Below are 21,207 nucleotides of genomic sequence, written 5' to 3'. Positions count from 1 at the left end.
TACCCCGTTCCACACCAATGGTGGCTGCATTTCACTGTTGACTGAAATGGTCCCACTCTGCAGTATTTATGCTTTGTAAAGAGCTTTTGAAATATTTTGGGGTGAGAGGCTCAGTATAAAAGCAAGCTATATATCTAGCTATCTAGACTCATATAAGATGTCTGTCTAGAGACAGACCGCTTATATAGATCTGGATAGCTAGATATTTATCTCCATTTCTATCTGCCTATAGTTCAGAATAAGCAGAGAGGGCTGTAAAAGTCTGCAAGAGAAGATTGCCCTGTAAAAGCAATGCACATAATGCTGCCATGCATGCCTAAAAGATGATTGATTTTAAAGAAATATGCCCCATAGCAGGAGCGTAATATCACAGGAGATGTTTGTGCATCAGCTCTTTCTTTCACTTGTCTATTGGGCAGTTCTGTGGTATCAGGACGACTGACTAGCAGTAAATATTTGGGCATTTTTATGCTGCCACAAATCTAGAGAAGGGTCAGGAAAGAGTTACCTGATTGTACCAAAATGAAACAAATAAGCTCATTGGCTTATTTATTGATATGCTTTTTAAAGCTCACACACATTGGCCAGCCTGAAGCTAGTTTACTCTGAAAAATAGATTACATTAAAAAAAAAAAGTGAATTCTACTTCTGATAAAGTTCTTTATTGATTGGCAGAAGTATGTAGCTATTCAGCTTGTGAACCAATCAAAATGCATCTTCTCAGATACAGCATGGGGAGGAACTCACAGGCTTTCTCAGTTGTTTTCAGGGCTGCTTTGGAGAGCTGAGGCTGGTTGTAAGGAAGGATGGCCTTGTGGTTTAGGATACGTCTACACTGCAAAGAAACACCGGTGCACCGAGTCTCAGAGCCTGGGCCAATTGACCACAGCTTGCACGGCTCGGGCTGCAGGCTGAAAATAGCAGAGCAGACAATCCCTCTAAGGCTGGAGCCTCGGCATGGAGACTGTCCCCTCTTGCTGGGTTTCAGAGCCCAAGCTCCACCCCAAGCCTGAATGCCTGCACTGCGAGTCCAAGTCAATAGAGACTCAGCGTTGTGGGTTTCTCTTTGCAGTGTAGACATAAGGCACTGAGGTAGGGTTCAAAAGATCTGCCTTCAGTTTCCACCTCTGCCACAGCCTGTGGGTGTAACCTTGGGCAAGTCTCTTAATCTCAGGTCCCACATGGATAGCAGGCTAATAAAACTCTTTTATCTATTGAAATTAAAGCTATTAAGGGCAGAGACTGTCTCTTACCATGTGTATGTATAGTGCCTAGCACAATCTTGGTAGTGGCCTCTAGGCCCCATTCTCATATGAATTACAAAATCTTATTTTATAATTCTTGATCCCAGGTTCTTGCTCCTTGAGTGATCCATGTGGCTAAACCCAGAGAGGCCTTAATGGGTTCCAAAGGGTGCCTCATCCATGCCCTCTGGATGGTCCATGTGACACAAGGCAGCAAAGATCAGAGGGGGGAAAATTCCCTTCCAAAGATTAAAAAAATAAAGAAAAAAAGATATTAGATAGAATCAATGTGCCCGCTTTGTCTTTTGAAATGGAATTGCCTTCCTTGGGGTCAGCTCTTCCACTGCCATCATATGTCTGCAGAATGGCTTTCATTTATTTTAACGAAATTATTTGGTATAATAGGAATAATGTTAATGGAATTATACATTGTGACCAGATTACTGTCTAGCTCTTTAACAACAAATGTCTCAGCTTCACCTCTGCGCTTACAGTATTTTTGATAAATACTTTACCTCGGCATTTGTCTTTTAGTGGCAGACAGTTATCCACACCACACATAATTAGATTAACGGTGCTGCTTAATTGACTGCATATCTATCTGTACAAATTCATTCTGCTTGTCCTTATGTATCTACCTACCTGTCCACCCAACCAGATATTTATGATGATCATGGACTGCAGATAACACTGTCCAATAAGAGGAGACAGAATTATGTGACCTAGAATAGCCTAGCACTGTAGCTCTCGCACAGTAGATGATCAATTGTTATTAGAGGCAAACATTACTGGCTCTAGCTATTGGCTGAGGCAGGGTCACATGAACCTGAGACCGACAGGAAAGAAACCTCAGTGTGGAGTCAACCTGCCCAGGATGGTTCCAATACCATATGGGGGAAAAAAATCAGACTTACAGTACAATGATAAACAGTAGCACATGACAAGGTTGAGTTATATAATGCAATCGCACTGCCTGATTTGTGTGCATCACTACACCCTAGTCAGGCCAAATTCTGCCAGCCTCTGGCGCTCTGCAATGGCATTTGTAACCCATCCCAGCACACTGCAGGCCTCTGACTTCCTTTAGCAGTTGGACGACGTAAGAGGATAAGGGACTACTACTTCTGGCACCTAGGACAAGTCCTCTTTTAGCTCAAGTGAAAAAAGCCCATGGTTTTATTACTAGAAGTCCTTGGTTCAAAGCTGCCCAATAGCAACCCAAGCAGGCTTCATTATACCGTGATAACGTTATAGTCAACAGGCGGAAGCTGGTTGCTGATTTTGCTTTTTAAGAAAAAAAATTGAGCATTTACTTTGGGAGGAAGACTCCCTCCCCCACCCCAAGATTTTTATTGAAAATAATCTGAAAATTCCTCTGTGTCTTGAATTTTTTAATATGTTCTTCAACCGATGTTAAGAGTTAAAAAAAAGGAAATAGCACCGTTTAATGGTGAACTCCAGAAACTAGTTACTGATTGATTTCTGGCCAGGATTTTCTAAAGCAAAGTGCCTCATTTCTGAGATAGCTAGGGGCCTGATAGCAAGAAAGGGTTGAGCCACCGCCCTCTGACAAATTGACTCAGACTACAAATCAAGGCACCCAAATCACTGGAAAACTGAATGCTCTGGGCTAGGACCTGTCCTCCTGCTGTGTGGCTTCATTGGAGGGGAAAGAGATCACAGGGAGACATTCCCCAGAACACACAGCAGAAAAGGATCCTTCCCTAGCACTCACACCAAACTTTTTGGTGGCCTCCGAGTGCAGCCACTGACTCTTGCTGGTGGCCGCTCTCACACGTTTTCCTAAAATATTTAATTATCTTTAGTAAAACCAAATAAGTATGCATACGTACATATCCAAATCATTGCAATTTATTTATTGCTAGCTAGTAAGTCTGTTGTGAAAAGTGATATTAACAAGCATACACGTATTGCTTTTCACCGCAGACTTATTCAGCCCTGTCAAGCCTGGGGACAAATTAAGCCCTGGATGGGGGGTTGGGGAAGGCAGTGGGGGCCAGGAGCAATGAGGGTGGGAAGGGTAGGTGGGAGGGGCTGGAGCCCAAAGCCCTGCGGCCAGAGCCTGCCACCCCCCTGCCTCGCCACCCCAGTGCTGAAGCCTAAAGCCTGAACCCCATCACCCCTGGGAAGGTGGGGATCTCACCAGCTGCCTGGTCCTCCAGCATTGTGCCCCAGGTTTTTTCCACAGGGGGAGCAGGGCCCAACCACTGCTGGCGGCTCCAACAACCAACACAAAGGTGGTGCATCCCAGAGCAACAGGGAGGGGCCTCTACTTCGCCCCCGCCCCAATAACAGCCCAGGAGGCTGTGGCCGCAAGAAAAGCCCCTGGTGGCCACATGCAGCCACGGTAGCCACATTTGAGAAACGCTCCCCTAGCTGGATATCATGTAAGCTGTGATGCACAGCATGAGAGAGCCAGAGGTAAACACTGGGGCTTTTCATAGATTCCAAGGTCAGACGGCACCATAGTGATCGTCTAGTCTGACCTCCTTGATAACACACCCCAGAGAATTCCCCCAAAATAATTCCTGGAGCAGATCTTTTCGAGAAACATCCTGTCTTGATTTTAACATTTCCAGTGATGGAGAATCCACCACAACCCTGGGTAAATTGTTCCAATAATAAATTACCCTTACTGTTAAAAATCTACAGGAAAGCATGCCCGTCTCCATGCATCCCCCAGCTCTGCCTGCCCAACGGGATCCCACCCAGGCTACAGCTTTTAGGAGGAGTAGAGGTCCATGTATTGAACATACACCCAGCTCTCCCTATAAGCACCAGCCAGGGCAGAACTTGGCACTACCCCATTATCAACATTAAAATAAATGTAGCTAGTTCTCAGATTCTGGTACCATTCTTTGCTCGGCTTCATAGGTTGTTTGCTTATCATAGAATATCAGGGTTGGAAGGGACCTCAGGAGGTCATCTAGTCCAACCCCCTGCTCAAAGTAGGACCAATCCCCAATTTTTGCCCCAGATCCCTAAATGGCCTCCTCAAGAATTGAACTCACAACCCTGGGTTTAGCAGGCCAATGCTCAAACGACAGACACGGTGTGGTCTGTTTGGGTGCCATTCACCAGCAGCACGTTTTAGATCAGGGCAGTGTTTGGAATGATTTATAACACTGGCTTCATCTTTATGGCATTATCTATCCCTGTCAGGGAAAAAAATAGCTAATTATTGAAACAACATGGATTGTGAAATACTCTATGAAATTCTTCATGTCCATTTGTCACTGAGGGGAGCCGCCGAAATCAGATGCAGTGATAATCCAAGAGAATCCTGAATGGGCAGGGTCCCAAAGCAAACCACACAGCAGAGCCCCCAAACGTTAGGTCATCCAACTCGGAATTTTACAGATGGTCCCATTTTTTTTAATAGGCTGAACCAAACCCTTCAGGTATGAATGCTCCTGAAATCTGGGGCATTCCAAATCCAGCTCCCGCTCCATATCTCAATCACTCACACTTTATAGTACATGCACAGAGGAACCTGCTTTTACTGATCACAGATGTAAGTAGCAGCTAATGGAGCTACTCCTTTAAAAATAAATAAAAAGCCTCTATGAGGCTATAACACGATAACTAACTCCATTTGAAGCAGACAAAACTCCACATTTTTTCATTGCAGCCCAATGTCAGAATTGCTTTTCCTGTTCTAGGAAGCGATCTGTGTTTACATGGAGGACTTGGGGTCCTGAGGTCTTAGCTCAGGTGCACTCCCTGTAGGCTCCGGTGGAAGTTCTACTTGAGTGGGAACTGCAAAATCAGGCTTTAAAGGAAAAAAATAAATGACATCACTCCGCGTCTAATCCAGAGCCCCTTGAAGACTTTCCCTTGACTTCAAGGAGCTGTCAATCAGAACCTATCGGGTGCGGGGTGGGAGGTGGGGGGAGTATTTAACACATGTATGGCAGTATCACTGCAAAGCATGGGTGAGGATCATGGCCCTGTTGTGCTAGAAACCGTACAAACACATATGAAGGCAGGGTCCCTGCCCTGGAGATAGGGACGCAATCAATATATACAATGTTTCAACACTCATACAAATTTGCTGCTTTAAAATTATTATAAATAAAGTAAAAGACAACTAATCCCATCTGCCCCTCAGTCTCATCCTCATTAATTGCTCTGTTCCTTATATGTGTCACAGCAGAGGTGGGTCTAAAGGAGAGGTTTGATATACAAAATATTACACTCATATAGGCATTTCATCTCAAAGACTACGTACATGCAGTACCAATGCCATGCAGCCACCTCTGGAGATGAAGAGCCCTGGCTGACTGTTGCATAACACACTGCACAGCAATAGAGGAGAAGATATTGGCTGACCAATGACCCTGTTATAGGATCCTTAAGGTCCATGCTCAGCAGACAGAAGCTCAGGTTTTAATCTCTCATTGGAAAGATTAATTCCCACACACTAAATTTTAGATCGCTATAGACAGATAGATCTGATGCTGCATTCTTTGCACACCCAGAACTCACTCATGTCAATGGGAACTTTGTGTATGTAATTAGTGGAGGATTGGGCCCATAATGTGGGGCAGCATAAAGAACTTATTGCCAGGCGTTTGCAATGACCACATTACTTGTAGGTGCCTGAGCTACGAGTGAATTATGTAGCTTTTCCCAGATTAGCAGCAATGAAAACTTTATAGCATCCCCGCCATCACATATTTTGTTTATGCCACTAATTTTTGTCCTTTAAAAAAAATCCTGCTCTGCTATTTCCTCCTTGAAGTGCATTAGTTACTATGGAAACAGTGATGTCATTTGTATGGGCAGAGCTTAATGACATCCAGAAGTACTGAAAGAAGCCTATGGGAGTTTTGCCTGAGTGAGGGCTGCAAGATTAGGCCCTATATTGTTACATGAGATAACATGAGACAAGGTCAGAACCAGAGCTAATGGGCCATATCCCCTGCTTGTCTCCACGGCAGTAGTTCCATCAACTTCAGTGGAGCTATGCCCATTTACACTAACCTTGTCTACACTAAAGGGAAAAGTCGATCTAAGCTACGCAATTTGAGTATGAATTGTGTAACTCAAATCGACGTAGCTTAGATCTACTTACCGTGGGGTCCACACTACGTGACGTCAACAGGAGACTATTTTCCATCGACTCCCCTTACTCTTCTCGATCGGGTGGAGTACAGGAGTTGATGGGAGAGCAATCAGCGGTTGATTTAGCGGGACTTCACTAGACCCACTAAATCAACCGCCGATGCATCGATCGCCACAGCTTCAATCCTCCGGAAAGTGTAGACAAGCCTGATCTGGCTTGATCTGGATTTGGATCTGGCCTGATTTTATTTTTGTAAAGGACTTTCAGGTGCTGTATTGCAGCAACATGTTTTCAGATAGCCCCAGATTCATTATTCCGACTGGAGAACAGAAAGGAAAATCTTATTAAGAGAAAACTATACCAAGAGAAAGAGAAAAAGAAAGAGAAGGAATCCCATAAAACCAGATTCCAGTTCATTCACTGCCCTGGGCTGACGTAGGGTGTTTCAGGATGGAATCGGTTTTAACCTTTGCAATAAAACACCTCCAAAAACAATAATGTAAAAGAAAGGGGTGATGCATGTTACAGCTATTGGTTTATACTCTACTAACATCATCAAATGCAAATTAAAATCATACATTTGTTGAACATAGCATAACACTGTTCGTAGTATATGGCTGCTATCTCTCAGGGAGTCCTAGTGATATGTAGAAATGGACTTAAGGTTCATTTTCATGGCTTGTTATTCTCAGCAACTCTAAATAAACATTATAATATGACCTATCATAAAGTAGGTTGAATATATTCATATCTGCCCACTACAAAAATGTTTAGATAGATAGATAGATAGATAGATAGATAGATAGATGTTTAACTGCCTTGTTACAAGAAATTTCATTCTGAAACCCTTGTATAACTGGGATACAGTCTCTCAAAATCCAGGATTTTTAAAACCAATGGGAATTCCTGAACCTACAAAAAGCCCTGGGGATGGACATTTCCTGGTTCCCCTAAGTACTGGGAGTATTGAAAAGATAGGAGTAAAGAAGGGAACTTTCTCAGAAGCAACAGGGTTTGTGCAGGCTCTCCAAAGGGGAAATGGAAATCTCTCTCAGAAGAAGCTAAGATTGCTCCTGGTGCCCAGGAGAAGCTGAGCTTTGCTCCGGCTGGCCAGAGAGGAGACTGTTTCGGCCTTGCCATGTTGAAGGGAGTTGCACTAGATGAAGCTCTACCAGCTTGAATGAATCTATGAAAGGTCCAAATTATGCCCAGTGGGGTTGCCCCAGTGTAAAGGAGAGGAAAATTTCCCCCAAAACACTGATTTGGGCTCCAGATTCCAGCCCTGAACTAGTCTGAGGCTCACTCATGAGAACATAAGAATGGCCATACTGGATCAGACCAAAGGTCCATCTAGCCCAGTATCCTGCCTTCCGACAGTGGCCAATGCCAGGTGCCCCAGAGGGAATGAACAGAACAGGTAACCATCAAGTGATCCATCCCCTATCGCCCATTCCCAGCTTCTGGCAAACACAGACTAGGGACACCATTTCTGCCCATCCCAGCTAATAGCCACTAATGGACCTATCCTCCATAAATGTATCTAGTTCTTTTTTGAACCCCGTTATAGTCTTGTCCTTCACAACATCCTCTGACAAGGAGTTCCACAGGTTGACTATGCGTTGTGTGAAAAAATACTTCCTATTGTTTGTTTTAAACTTGCTGCCTATTAATTTCATTTGGTGACCCTTAGTTCTTGTGTTATGAGAAGGAGTAAATAACACGTCCTTATGTACTTTCTCTACATCAATCATGATTTTATAGACCTCTATTATATCCCCCCTTAGTCATCTTTTTTCCAAGCTGAAAAGTCCCAGTCTTATTAATCTCTCCTCATATGGCAGATGCTTCATACCCCTAATTATTTTTGTTGCCCTTTTCTGAATCTTTTCCAATTCCAATCTTTTTTGCGATGGGATGACCACATCTACATGCAGTATTCAAGATGTGGGCATACCATGGGTTTGTATAGAGACAATATGATATTTTCTGCCTTATTATCTATCCCTTTCTTAATGATTCCCAACATTCTGTTCACTTTTTTGACTGCCGCTGCAAATTGAGTGGATCTTTTCAGAGAACTATCCACAATGACTCCAAGATCTCTTTCTTGAGTGGTAACAGCTAATTTAGACCCCATCATTTTATATGTATACTTGGGATTATGTTTTCCAATGTGCATTACTTTGCATTTATCAACACTGAATTTCATCTGCCATTTTGTTGCCCAGTCTCCCAGTTTTGAGAGATCCTTTTGTAGCTCTTCGCAGTCTTCCTGGGACTTAACTATCTTGAGTAGTTTTGTATCATCTGCAAATTTTGCCACCTTATTGTTTACCCCCTTTTCCAGATCATTTATGAATATGTTGAACAGGACTGGGCCCAGCACAGACCCCTGGGGGACACCACTATTTACCTCTCTCCATTCTGAAAACTGACCATTTATTCCTACCCTTTGTTTCCTATCCTCCAGTCATTTGGTACAGAAGCTGATTTAAATGATAGGTTACCGATGACAGATAGTAGTCCTGCAATTTCACATTTGAGTTCCTTCAGAATTCCTGGGTGAATACCATCTGTCCTGGTCACTTATTCCTGTTTAGTTTATCAATTTGTTCCAAAACCTCCTTTAATGGTACCTCAGTCTGGGACAGTTCCTCAGATTTGTCAGCTAAAAAGAATGGCTCCGGTTTGGGAATTTCCCTCACATCCTCAGCCGTGAAGACCAATGCAAAGAATTCATTTAGTTTCTCTGCCGTGGCCTTATTGTCTTTGAGTGGTCCTTTAGCATCTTGATTGTCCAGTGGCCCCACTGGTTGTTTAGCAGGCTTCCTGCTTCTGATGTACTTAAAAAAAAATTTGCTATTACTTTTTAAGTCTTTGGCTAGCTGTTCTTCAAATTCTTTTTTGGCCTTCCTAATTATATTTTTACACTTCATTTGCCAGAGTTTATGTTCCTTTCTGTTTTCCTCACTAGGATTTAACCTCCATATTTTAAAGGATGCCTTTTTGCCTCTCACCACTTCTGTTACTTTGTTGTTTAGCCATGGTGACTTTTTTTTGGTTCTCTTACTATGTTTTTAAATTTGGGGTATATATTTAAGTGTAGCCTCTATTATGGTGGTGCAAGGTTTTTACTTTTGCTGCTGTACCTTTTAATATTTGTTTCACTAACCTCCTCATGTTTGTGTAGTTTCCCGTTCTGAAATTAAATGCTACAGTGTTGGGTCGTTGTGGTGTTTCCCCCACCACAGGGATTTAAATTTAATTATGTTATGGTCACTATTACCAAACCGTCCAGCTATATTCACCTCTGGGACCTGATCCTGTGCTCCACTTAGGACTAAATCAAGAATTGCCTCTCCTCTTGTGGGTTCCAGGACTAGCTGCTGCAAGAAGCAGTCATTTAAGGTGTCAAGAAACTTTATCTTTGCATCCGTCCTGAGGTAACATGTACCCAGTCAATATGGGGATAGTTAAAATCCCCCATTATTATTGAGTTTTTTATTTTAATAGCCTCTCTAATCTCCCTGAGCATTTCACAGTCACCATCGCCATCCTGGGCAGGTGGTCGGTAATATATCCCCACCACTATATTATTATTAGAGCATGGAATTACTATCCATAAGGATTCTATGGTACAATTTGCTCCATTTAAGATTTTTACTTCATTTGATTCCAAGCTTTCTTTTACATATAGTGCCACTCCCCCACCAGCACAACCTGTTCTGTCCTTCCGATATATTTTGTACCCTGATATTACTGCGTCCCATTGATTATCCTCATTCTACCAAGTCTCTCTGATACCTATTATATCAATATCCTCATTCAATACAAGGCACTCTAGTTCACCCATCTTATTATTTAGACTTCTAGCATTGGTATATAAGCACTTTTTAAATGCTTGTCACTTTTTAGCTGTCTCCCATTACATGATGTAATTGAATGAGATTTTTCATCATTTGACTGTTTCTCATCAGATCCTGCCTGTATTTTATCATCTTCCATCCTTTCCTTCTTAGTAGGACATAGACAATCTCCATTACTAGATCCTACCCTAAGGAATGTCTCTGTTCGAACCATGTGTTCCTCCACACCTGTCGGCCTTCCCCAACCCTTAGTTTAAAAACTGCTTTACAACCTTTTTAATGTTAAGTACCAGCAATCTGGTTCCATATTGGTTTAGGAGGAGCCTACCCTCCCAGTATAGGTTCCCCCTTTCCCAAAAGTTTCCCCAGTTCCCAATAAATCTAAGCCCCTCCTCCCTACACCATCATCTCATCCACACATTGAGACCCTGCAGTTCTGCCTGTCTAACTGGCCTGTTCATGGAAGTGGGATCATCTCAGAGAATGCTACCATGAAGGTCCTAGACTTCAATCTCTTACCTAGCAGCCTAAATTTGGCCTCCAGGACTCTCTCCTATCCCTCCCTATGTCATTGGTACCTACATGTACCACGACCACCGGCTCCTCCCCAGCACTACGTGGAAGACTATCTAGTTGTCTCGAGAGATCCGCAACCTTCGCACCAGGCAGGCAAGTCACCATGCAGTTCTCCCGGTCATCGCAAACCCAGCTATCGATGTTTCTAATGATCGGCTCACCCATTACTAATACTTGTCTCTTCTTAATAACTGGAATTCCCTCCCCCAGAGAGGTATCCTCAGTGCCAGGGGTAGACAACAACATCTGTCAATTAACAGTGAATCTTCTTTCCATTGACTTCTCTCTGCTGTCCCTCAGCACTCCTGTGCTGGAATAGGAATCCCATGCTTCCAGCTTTTAAGGCCTCTCTCTCATTCTAAGTTTTGTTTTAGTCTAATAAAGCCGAGAATTGTATTTTGTCTTTAACTATTTGAGATCACATGCTGCTCAAACAATGTTCACTTTCACTCACTGGTTATCTGGGGGAAGCTGAGTTTTTAAATAGAATAATAGACAACAGGGTTTTAAAAAGCCCTACTAGACCATCTCATATATTCCCTGGGAACCAGTGCCAGACTGTGGCTTGCAGGGGCTTAGCCTGTGTTTCAAATGATGGGGCTTCTAGCACCTTTCAGGGGAGGCTATTCCACAGCCTTACAGATCTCACACATAGGATTTTTCTCTTGACATTCACACTATATTTTCCCTTTCTTAGTGTCTTCCTATTAGCCCAGGCTATACCCTTGGCACCAACCTAAACTTATGTTTTACTCGTTATTATTTGCCTTCTTCATATATTTTTGCACTCTGATCATACCCTCCAAGACACCATGCAACAATATCCAGTTAATTCAATTATTCCATGTAAAGGGCTTGATCTGACCCCACAGAAGTCACTGGGACTTTTTCCGTTGACTCCAATGGGGTTTGGATCAGTCCAAAAAATGCCCCAACTTCCAAGGTTCTGAGTCCCTTTCCTGAGAGCCAATGGGAGTTGAGGGCACCCAGCACTTCCCAGGATCAGGCCCCAAAGAGACCCTCCCCCAGACTAAAACACAAATAGACTGAAAAACTGGTGTGAGCGGGAAAAGACACTGGGACACATTCAGATCCGGTATAAGCAGAGGCAACGTCAGCGCGCTCCTCAGCTAGAACGGGCCGTGTTCTGCCACCCCTTTGACTGCAAAGCTGCCCCTGAAGATCTGCGTGCGGAATGATGGCAGGCGATAGCCCAGCGGTGTCATTCATTTATCATCGCAGTATCACTGGTGCCACTCTAGCTAAGCTCGTGTCAGTATTTCCATTACTGAGAAGTTCATAATTCAACCCTAAAAATGTCATCTCGGGCTCGAAGTTCACCGGCTGAAAGCAATTAAAAAAGCATTGGGTTTAAATCAGCTTGGGCAGGATTATTATTTTAGTTTACAGGAAGTAGAAGAAAATGGTGGCTTGCTTGGTTCATACTTGGTTTCGTTTGCAGTTTAAAAGAATACAGTCGCCAGCCACCCTAATTCCCCTTCAAGAATAGCATTGTGCAAGCCACTCACTCACAGCCTGATCACTGAACAAGAATGGAAACAGCTGCATTTTAACACCGGTAAAATTGTTACTATCTCCGGCTTCAAATTCTTCCCCACATCAAGAGGTCCAACGGAAGCTAATGGGACTACACACAGGAGGGAGGATTATTTGTGCGAGTGAGGAGGGGTTGGAGGATTGGGCGCCGCAAACTCACAGTATCACTGCAGCCTGTTTTTAAAGCATGCGTCAGTTTCATGTTGCGGTGACCATACACAAAATCCTGCCGAGTCCCGTTGATTCCCCGTGCCGTGAGCCACCCAGCACGCTCTTCCTATTGCCTAGTTTTGCCTTGCCTTTGCCACAGCCCCTGGGGAGGCCGGGGGGGGGGGAGAGCAGGCCGGCGCCGCGCCTGCTAACAGCTCTGTTCCAAGCCACGTGCAAGAGCCGCGCGGACCCTCCCCAGGTGCAAAGAGATTCACTGAGTCCCAGCGCAGCTGGACCCACCCCACGGCCTGGACTGCAGCGGAGGCACGGGCAGAAAAACACAGCAATGGCTTGCATGTATAATAGCAACACGGATTTCAACGGGCTGGGCAGGTGTTAGCTCCGTTTTACCAGCGAGAAAACAATTGCTTCCCTCACACTGGAAATGGAGAGGAAAGTGCTATTCAGCCCGAAGGAAGGGGACATAATCTGGCTTTATGTGACTTTCCCAGTGCCATCGAGTGAGTGGCAAAGTCAGGAATATTCAAGTTTCCTGATCCCTAGTCCCCGGATCTGACCAGTAACTCAACCCCTTGTAGCCACCACGCCGGGAAAATCAGACTCGTCACTTGTGTTAAAACAAAACAAACAAACAAACAAAAATCTACTGTTAAGACAAAAAGGTAAGTGAGACAGACTGGCAACAGCCAAGCAATCCGGAGTGAAGGCTGACACTCCTTTTAGTCCATCCTGTTGTGCATTGAGGCCAAGAGCTCTCAGGACAGGTCACAGTGGATAATTTACAACACAACGCTTGCAATATACCTTGGTATAACCAGGTGAGACAAGGAGAAGTTGTCAAACTTCACGGAACGCTTCAGCTTTGCTCAGGTTTGGATCACAACCTCAGAGAGGCACGCGTCGCTACTTGAAATGTGCCTATGTTGTGAACCAATTTCTGTACAGAACAAACACATGGAAGCCACTCTTCTCCTCCTGGAAAAACCGATTGAAAAAGTTCTCAAAACCCTGTTGACTTTTCACTATTTCTGCTCGTTTGCATAAATGCATTCAGTTGGGACAATGGGACCCAGTGAAGACACTTTCCCTTTCCTGTCTAGTCCAATTTCAGTTTCTGATTCTCAGAGCTGCAATGTTTGGGGAGCAGACAGGGAGGGGAATGATTATTCGCTGGGTTGGAGCTAATATCCATTTAGATAGATAGATAGATAGATAGATGATAGATAATACTTAGCCCTATGTTTTGTTGAAGCTTGTTTGTAGGAGAGAAGGCGGAGGAATAACATGATTTAATCCCCGCTAATCGAAATCAGTAAAATGCCTGACCTGACATTCTGTTCAATGAGTCACTCTTTCCACAAATATTTCATTCAGAGGGCTCGGGATTCTGGGGTTCGCTGATGCCATGGGGTACCCGGAACACTGCAGAGATCCGGGGCTTTCCACCGCTGTCTTTCCCCCCTTGGGACACTCCCGGGCTTTCTCCTCATGGCTTGATGTTAGGAAGTGAATTCTCAGCCCTTTGACTTGGCATCCCTTTTATGGGCGTTGTGAGCCTTCCCTGACCAACAAGGCAGGGAAGACAGCAAGAAAGATCGAGGGGCCGTTTTCCTGGGTGAGGTGGAGGGGGCTGGGGAATCTGATCCCAGCCCTTGGGTAGTGCACACAAGGTTTCGCTTCTGCACTGTGGAGTTTCTGCTCTCTCAGGATCAGCCTCCCGAGTTGTGTTTGCTCGCCCTGCCGCAGAAGCGACATTTCAATGGAAGCGAAACAAAGCCGAGCGGCCGCAGCAGGTGTGCTACGCAAGGGCTGGTGGCAAGTCCCGGGCCGCTCCTGCTCCAGGGGAAGTCACATCGGAGCAGAATAGCCCCTGCTACTACAAAACGCTTGCACCATTAACGCGCCGCAGCGTCTTCGCGTCGCCCCCAGCGAACACCAGAATGAGCGGATGCATCACAGAATCGGCACCAGAGTGTGCGACAACACAGTTGTGTCCCGGGAGCAGCCCTGGATAGACCTTCCCCAGCCGGGACCCTGATCCACCGAGCCCCCCAAACTCCCTGTGAAGTTAGCGGGAAAGCAGGGCGCACGGGATCGAGCCCTTAGCCATTGACTAGACTAGAGAAAAAGCGGGCGCTGGGCAGCCGAACACAGGCTGGGCGCGTTTGTCTCCGCTGCAGGCGGGCTCGGTTTGGCGCCGTGCATTTCTCTGGTCTTTAACTAACACACAATTTGATAAACCTCAGGAGCGATCCGGAGCAGTGCTGAGCAAGGGACGCCGCGCACACCTGAGGAGGAAAATCCCCGCATGGGGGCGGTGGGGGGGTAATTCCTGCAATCTGTGATGATTTCAAACTAGGCTTCTTTTCTCAGCCCGAAAGAGCCAGGACTGTAGGAGATCGGAGGGCGAGAAAGGAAATTACCAGGGCAAAACTACACACAACCCCAGAAAAGCGCTTCGGCGTTTGTCTTTCCCCATCACCTTCCCGGCTTAATCCTGCACTAGTCCAGGGAGCTAATTCATACCAGATACATCTCTAGGAATGTGGGCTATGAGGCGAGAGAAAAAATACGAAGCAGGCGAGAGATTCTCGGATCGGAATCATTTTTCCCCCTCCCCAAATCCTACAGGTTTCGTTTACTTCTTCCAACTTGGAAAGGGGCTTTTGACGCTGATAACCTACCGGGCCAACGACTGGCTGGGAAGAGGGGAAAGGTTTGAACCGGCGGGAATGTGCGGGATAATCGCGAAGTTAACAAGAGGCGACCCAGGGGGTAGGCGGCGGGTGGAAATTGCCTCTTCCCCAAATTCAGAGGCACACTTCCGACGTGCAAAGGGACGGCTGGGAAAGAGACGACTCACCCTCAGGTGAGCTAAACCCAGAGAAGGGCTGTGCATTGCCCAGTTGGGTTTGGGATGAAGTTCTGACCAGGGCAGGTCATTTTTACAGACAGTAAATGAGACTTTACGAACCAACCCAATCGCTTTAGTCTTTTCAACACTAATCCACAAATATAAGGCTAGAAACAGACACGCATAACAAAGCCTCCGCCACAGCGCAGACAACAAATTCTATATCCGTCGATTAATAAACGATGCGTCGACAGACAAATACAGGAACATAGATACAAAATCTATCCAGGCAGCTCTAATTCAAACAATCTATCTCCATGGATCCAGGTGTAAAAACAATTACATTTATATGTGTGTGAGGAGATAAATACGTTCTATCCATAGACAATTCGAATTAGATCTCTCTATAGAGAAATAGTTTTATCTATCGATCTGTATGTGGGGATGGAGAGGCTCTTTGAATTGTTGAGGTCTGTCTCCTGTCGCTATCGCAATCAGCTCACAGAGATATCAGTGCCTGAATTTTCTTCTCATCCAAACCAGTTCCTCCTCCTCGCTCACCACCCACCCGCTGGGACGGAATGTCCTTCTGCGCAAACAGGAGGAAGGAAAACTACGCCCCAGGGAAGCGCACTGGGCGGCGGTGGGGTCGGCGGAGTTTCCTCCTGCTGCGAAGCAGGTAGGGAAATGCCCCTTCCTCTGATCTTGACCCCAGCACTGAGTGGCCCCGGCTGGGCTGCATATGGGACACCTCAAGGGATCAATCAACCAGCTCCGGAGCCCCGCATCCCAGTCCTGTAAACGGCGTTTTCCAGACATCCCTGAGCTACTTCTTCCTCCACCGGATTAGTGGGAAAGAGTCCCAGGGAGCTAGAGATGAGTTTCATTACAAAGATGCTAAAACAGGCTCCCGGCCAGGAAAGGGGACGTCGCCCAGGGCTGGGGAGCCCTGGGATTTGGCCATAGGCCAATAGCACAGGGTGATTTTCCCTCTTGCCTGGGACGCAGGGGGTCAAGGACTCCCAGTATAGAGGGGAAATCGGACCCCACACGGAGGCCTCCGCTCTTCTCATCCGCAGTGTCTCCTACCGCCCTTTAGGGAGGACTTTTCGATCTAACATTCCTTCTCAAGCCAGGTGGTTCCTCGAATTCGAATCGAAGGGAATTGTAAGACCTTCTCTCACGCCTGCTGGGAGCGATATTGTAAGCGCGGGGAGCGGAACCAAACACTCATCACACCCTATTTGTAATCGGTTACTTGTTTAGTCGAATTTAAAACAATTGTTAACAGGGACGATTGCCTAGAACAGTCATCGTTTCGTTGTCTGGGATAAACAGAAAACAGGGGGTGTACACTGCAGAGAAAGAAAGAGAAGGAGAGTCGGACTCAGTTTCTCACTGGTAGAAAAAATATTGCTAACTCAGAGCAATTAAAAACAAATCCCTGGGGCTGGTACCTAGAACAGCAAAGGTAGCAGGTGAACAGTCCACAGCAAACACAAAGCAAGGGGGCTAGTGAAATTCACAACCCGCGTCTCATGTCTCCTCTTCCGTACGGAGAGGACTCTGAACCGGGGGTCACTGGAAAGCAACAATCTCTCATCCCCGCACAGGGGGCTTTCTGCGCGGCTTTTGCATTTATTTAATCAAACAAAATACAAACACACCTGCCACAACCCCATCAGAGGAAAGGATGAGAGAAGGAGATAAAAGAGCCAGAGGTGAAACGCGGCTGCCCGGATCGCTCCTGTCCCCTCTCTCTGGAAATGTTTGACTCAGACTCTCCATTCAGCCGCTATGTCAGGGCTGCTCTGGACACATTTCCAACTCAAGAGTTTTTGGTTTGGTTTGCTGAGGGGTGGGGGAGAGGGGGAAGAGTATTGTTGCAAATCAGGAGAATCCGGGAGCTGCTGCTCAGGAAACCCAAGGGATGGAGCGCTCCAGCCTAAGTGGAGGAGATTCCTGCAGCAAGATTCTGCCCAACCCAGAATCCACTAGGATCTGGACTATGCCCGCCCCAGGAGCCTTTGCAGCCCCCCAGTCTTTCACCTGAGCCCCAGTGCCCAGCGGGAGCGTGAGAAGGGGGGGTTCCAGGAGCTGCCTAAAGACCGGTCGCTGTCCAAGCAGAGAGGGGCACAGAGTCCTTCCCATCTACAAGTCCCTTGCACAAGCACAACCGCTGGCAAGGCGGAGGGTAAGAAAACAGCATCTTTTGCCTGTCGGGGTCAGGAATTTCAACTCTGCCAGCCAGTGACCCGCTAGGCATCGAAATGTAAGCAACCAAAATACGAAAGGTGACTGACAAGGAATGAATTGATCAATGGAATATACTAGACTCGTGTGTAAGCTATTCAACAAGAAAGATCTGTCTCTAAATACACAGATACCTTTACAGCCAGAGCTTTGTAGAAAAAAAGATAACTAGATCAAGATATGTAGATACACGTACATTTGTATCTATGTATCTATAGTATTTATCAACATATAGCATAGATATTGTGTATGCGAAGAAAGAGATAATTTGTATACGTCTATACATAATGGTATATAGCTAGACACGAATTTAATTATGCCTGGATACAGATCTCTCTATAAATATACAGATAATTGTGCGTATATGCAGAAATAATGGTTTGTACATTTATATATGTATACGAGAGAGATCTGTATCCATACATCATTCGATAGCGGTCTAGATCTAGAGATCAATATTTGGACAGATTGATACAATGGGATTTTAAGGATTTTTGACATACAACCTAGCCGTATTTGATCTAAACCAACTGACTCTTCATTATAAATACAGATTCTCTGACCCGAGCTATAAATTGGACCCTATTTCTGACCGACAGGTCTATCTCTGGATAAATGGCCGGGTCCAGTTAATTCTCGCTCGCTCTCGCTCGCTCTCTCTGAATTCGGGAGGTTGGTTTGGAGGCGGATTTTAAAACTCAGTAGCAAAAGGAGGAAATTTCCCCTCTGGATCATAAAGCGGAATAAAATGAGGTCGCACGGGCTCCGTACAGCCTTTAAAACAATCCCCAGTTTTCTAGCCGGGGAGAGGGCACCACAGGTCAGAAAGATAAATCTAGAAAGGCTCCAAACAATCAAATACAAACAAAGGAACAGTCCAGAAGCTGAAACCCGTTCTTCTTATTCCATCGACCAAGATCATTCTGGGACATTTTTTACCACCCTTCTGTGTGCCCTGCTATCGCAAGAAAGTAACCGCACTTCCCTTCTGCTGGGTTTCAGACGGTAGCAAAGATTTACGAGTCAAACTAGGTGTGAAAGGCCCCTAACTTCTCCTATAACTTCCCCCCACACGCCAGCCAGTTCCAACACTTTCCAGAGAGATCTCGCCGGAGAGGCGCTAAGCCGGGGGGCGGGATGGCAGAGGATCTGTAAAGTACCCCCTCATCAGTGACTGTGACCACCTTCCCGGCTGCAAACGCGACCCGGGCCTGGAGTGAGTTAGCAAAAGGATCTCCAAGCGAAACCATTCAACGCACGAGACGGGCAGTCTCCGCACAACGCCAAGCAACAGGGTGTAATGTATAACAACGCACACACCGACACATCCGCATGCCAGCGCCCCGGTTAGCCAGAGACCTGTGGCCGCAATTGCGGAAAACTCTTGATCTGTTTCCCCTGTCATTTACATGTCATGCTTTTTCCGAGCGCCCGGCGGATTTCACATTTCAGCGGACCCGAGACTTCCCCGAGAAAGCCCTGGAAACCAGGCAAAGCCCCGCCGGGAAAAGCCGCACGCGGCATCTCGGCTGCCCCGGCCACCCGAGGGGCGAGGCAGAAATGCCCCAGGGCCGTTCTCAGTGTAACCAGAACACACGGGCTGCGAGCGCGGAGGAGAGACGCCGCATTCAGAGCGGAGCAGGGAGCCAGCCCTTTGCCAGAGCATCTATCGCCTACAGGAGGGGCCGATCCGCGTGCTCAGCATTGGGAACAGAGCGAGAAATACGGGGTCATAACACAAGCAACGAATATTATGGAGTATGGATGTGTCTATATTATGTGTGTATGTATCTACATTAACATATACCGTATATATCAGTGTGCATATATATATCCCCATATATATATGCACAAACAACATATATACCAGCGTGTGTGTGTATATATATATACACACACGCACAAATATATATATATATATATATGCATTCGCACAAATATATATGTACATACACACGTTATAATACATACACACATGCATAGCTATATTACACACACACACTCTCACGTGTAGATACATACATATGCTTATAGTATAGCTATATTCCTGATACAGGAACAACTAAGCTCTCCTATGCATATAACTTGTGTCTATTCCTGGATCAGAGTTCACAGCTTAGCCTGAGCTACGCTACCCTCAAGTCCAATTTGACAAAACAACCGCCTGGGATCTCCCCCGGCAGGCAGCTCAGCGGGTCTTCTCCCCTTCCTCCCGCCCCCATTTGGGAAGAGCAGATTGCAAATAAACTCCCCGGCGGTGACTTGCATTGGGGTCTCCCCACTCCTAGGAGCAAATTGGCAAGATGGGTGCACTTTCCGGAAATTTCCCCCCTTAGAATGCAGCGCTCAGGGGGTCTCCCAACTTCTTGCAAGGCGGTTTAAAGTTGATGTGGCTGCGGGACCAGTATTTTGCTGTCATCCAGGAAGATTGTTTACTTCCCATTAGCTGCCTAGCAGCCCCTCTTCCCCAATCAGCACAATCATCCTGCATATCCACTCTGTTCTGGGTACTTCCTTCCCTGTTGCATATTATTATTTTTCTCTCTATATTATTAGTATTTTAAAAAGAAGGCAACCAACCTCATCCAGCCCCTTCGCAGGAATTTGCCTCACATGGAAATACCCACCCGTCTTACATTTTTCAAATACTTTTTCCGCCCCTGCCTCTCCACATCTCACAGTGCAGTTAGCCACCCTCCCTGCACCATTTAGGCTTCTATCATTGCCAGTTTTCTTTATTATTAAATCAATGAGGGAAAAAAAAATCCTTACGTTGCATTGGCACACCAAGAATCTCTGGAAGCCCCTTGACAGAACCTTCTGTAGTGAGTGCTGAGCTTTGCATCATTTTATTTAAATAGAAAATAAAAAATAAACGGCTCTATTTTAATCTCTCTATAAAAATAAAACAAAACATTAAGTTTAAAGTACAATCAGGGCTGATCCTTCTACACGTGCTGGAGGACTGGAGTGGCCCTGTTTTAGCCCTGGTCTGTTTCAAATCTCTTTTGATCCTGCTATCCTGGGTTAGTGTATCCCGGGTTAAAGTGATGCTGCCGCAGCTCTTTTCGCTGGAATGCTGGTCCCCTGAAGGCAGGTTTGATTCATTCACACTGCAGGGAGTGAGCGTGACGTCACTTTCCGCAGGGAGGCCCCGCCCCCTCCAGCCAATCCCCTTACATCATGTCAGAAACTGGGGCGGGGACACCCAAAGGACAGAGCCCAGGTAAAGATTTTAGGGGTGGGGCCACCAGGCGAAGTGGGCGCGGCCTGTGCCTTTATGGGCGTGGCTACCTGGCATTCAGCCCCGCCCCTGCCCTTCGAGGGCTATAAAGGCAGCGGCGGCAGCTGGTGCCTTAGAGCTCCTCGTTGCTTGCTGGCTTAGCGCAGCCCTTCTGGTTGGTCCTGGCATCCCTTGTACCGGGAGGTTACCGCGGTGAAATAGCGGCGCCCCAGGCTTGTTACACCGGGGCAGGCTAGAAATCCCTGCGTCAGTCACAGCCCACTTTACTATCCCTCGTTCCTGGGCATCGCTGCTGCTCCATTTCCCTCCCCCTTCAACCTCCGTCTTCCCTTCACCCTGCGGCTCCATCCATC

General features: G+C 46.1%; 1 protein-coding gene across 1 annotated transcript in view; it reads right to left on the bottom strand.

Moving 5' to 3' along the window:
• The window catches only part of LHX4 (LIM homeobox 4), a gene marked incomplete at both ends in the record, with an annotated part of 59,005 nt that extends 38,547 nt beyond the window's left edge, over positions 1–20,458 (bottom strand). Inside the window, one exon of the mRNA XM_084635824.1 lies at positions 20,383–20,458. Within this exon, the coding sequence (XP_084491950.1) occupies positions 20,383–20,458 (76 nt within the window). The remainder of the gene's footprint in view (positions 1–20,382) is intronic.
• Positions 20,459–21,207: the final 749 nt, after the last annotated feature.

The sequence above is a fragment of the Lepidochelys olivacea genome, assembly GCF_965140295.1.
Source record: "Lepidochelys olivacea isolate rLepOli2 genome assembly, chromosome: 8".
In the NCBI taxonomy this organism is placed as follows: domain Eukaryota; kingdom Metazoa; phylum Chordata; order Testudines; family Cheloniidae; genus Lepidochelys; species Lepidochelys olivacea.
This window is presented reverse-complemented; position numbering and strand designations above follow the sequence as displayed.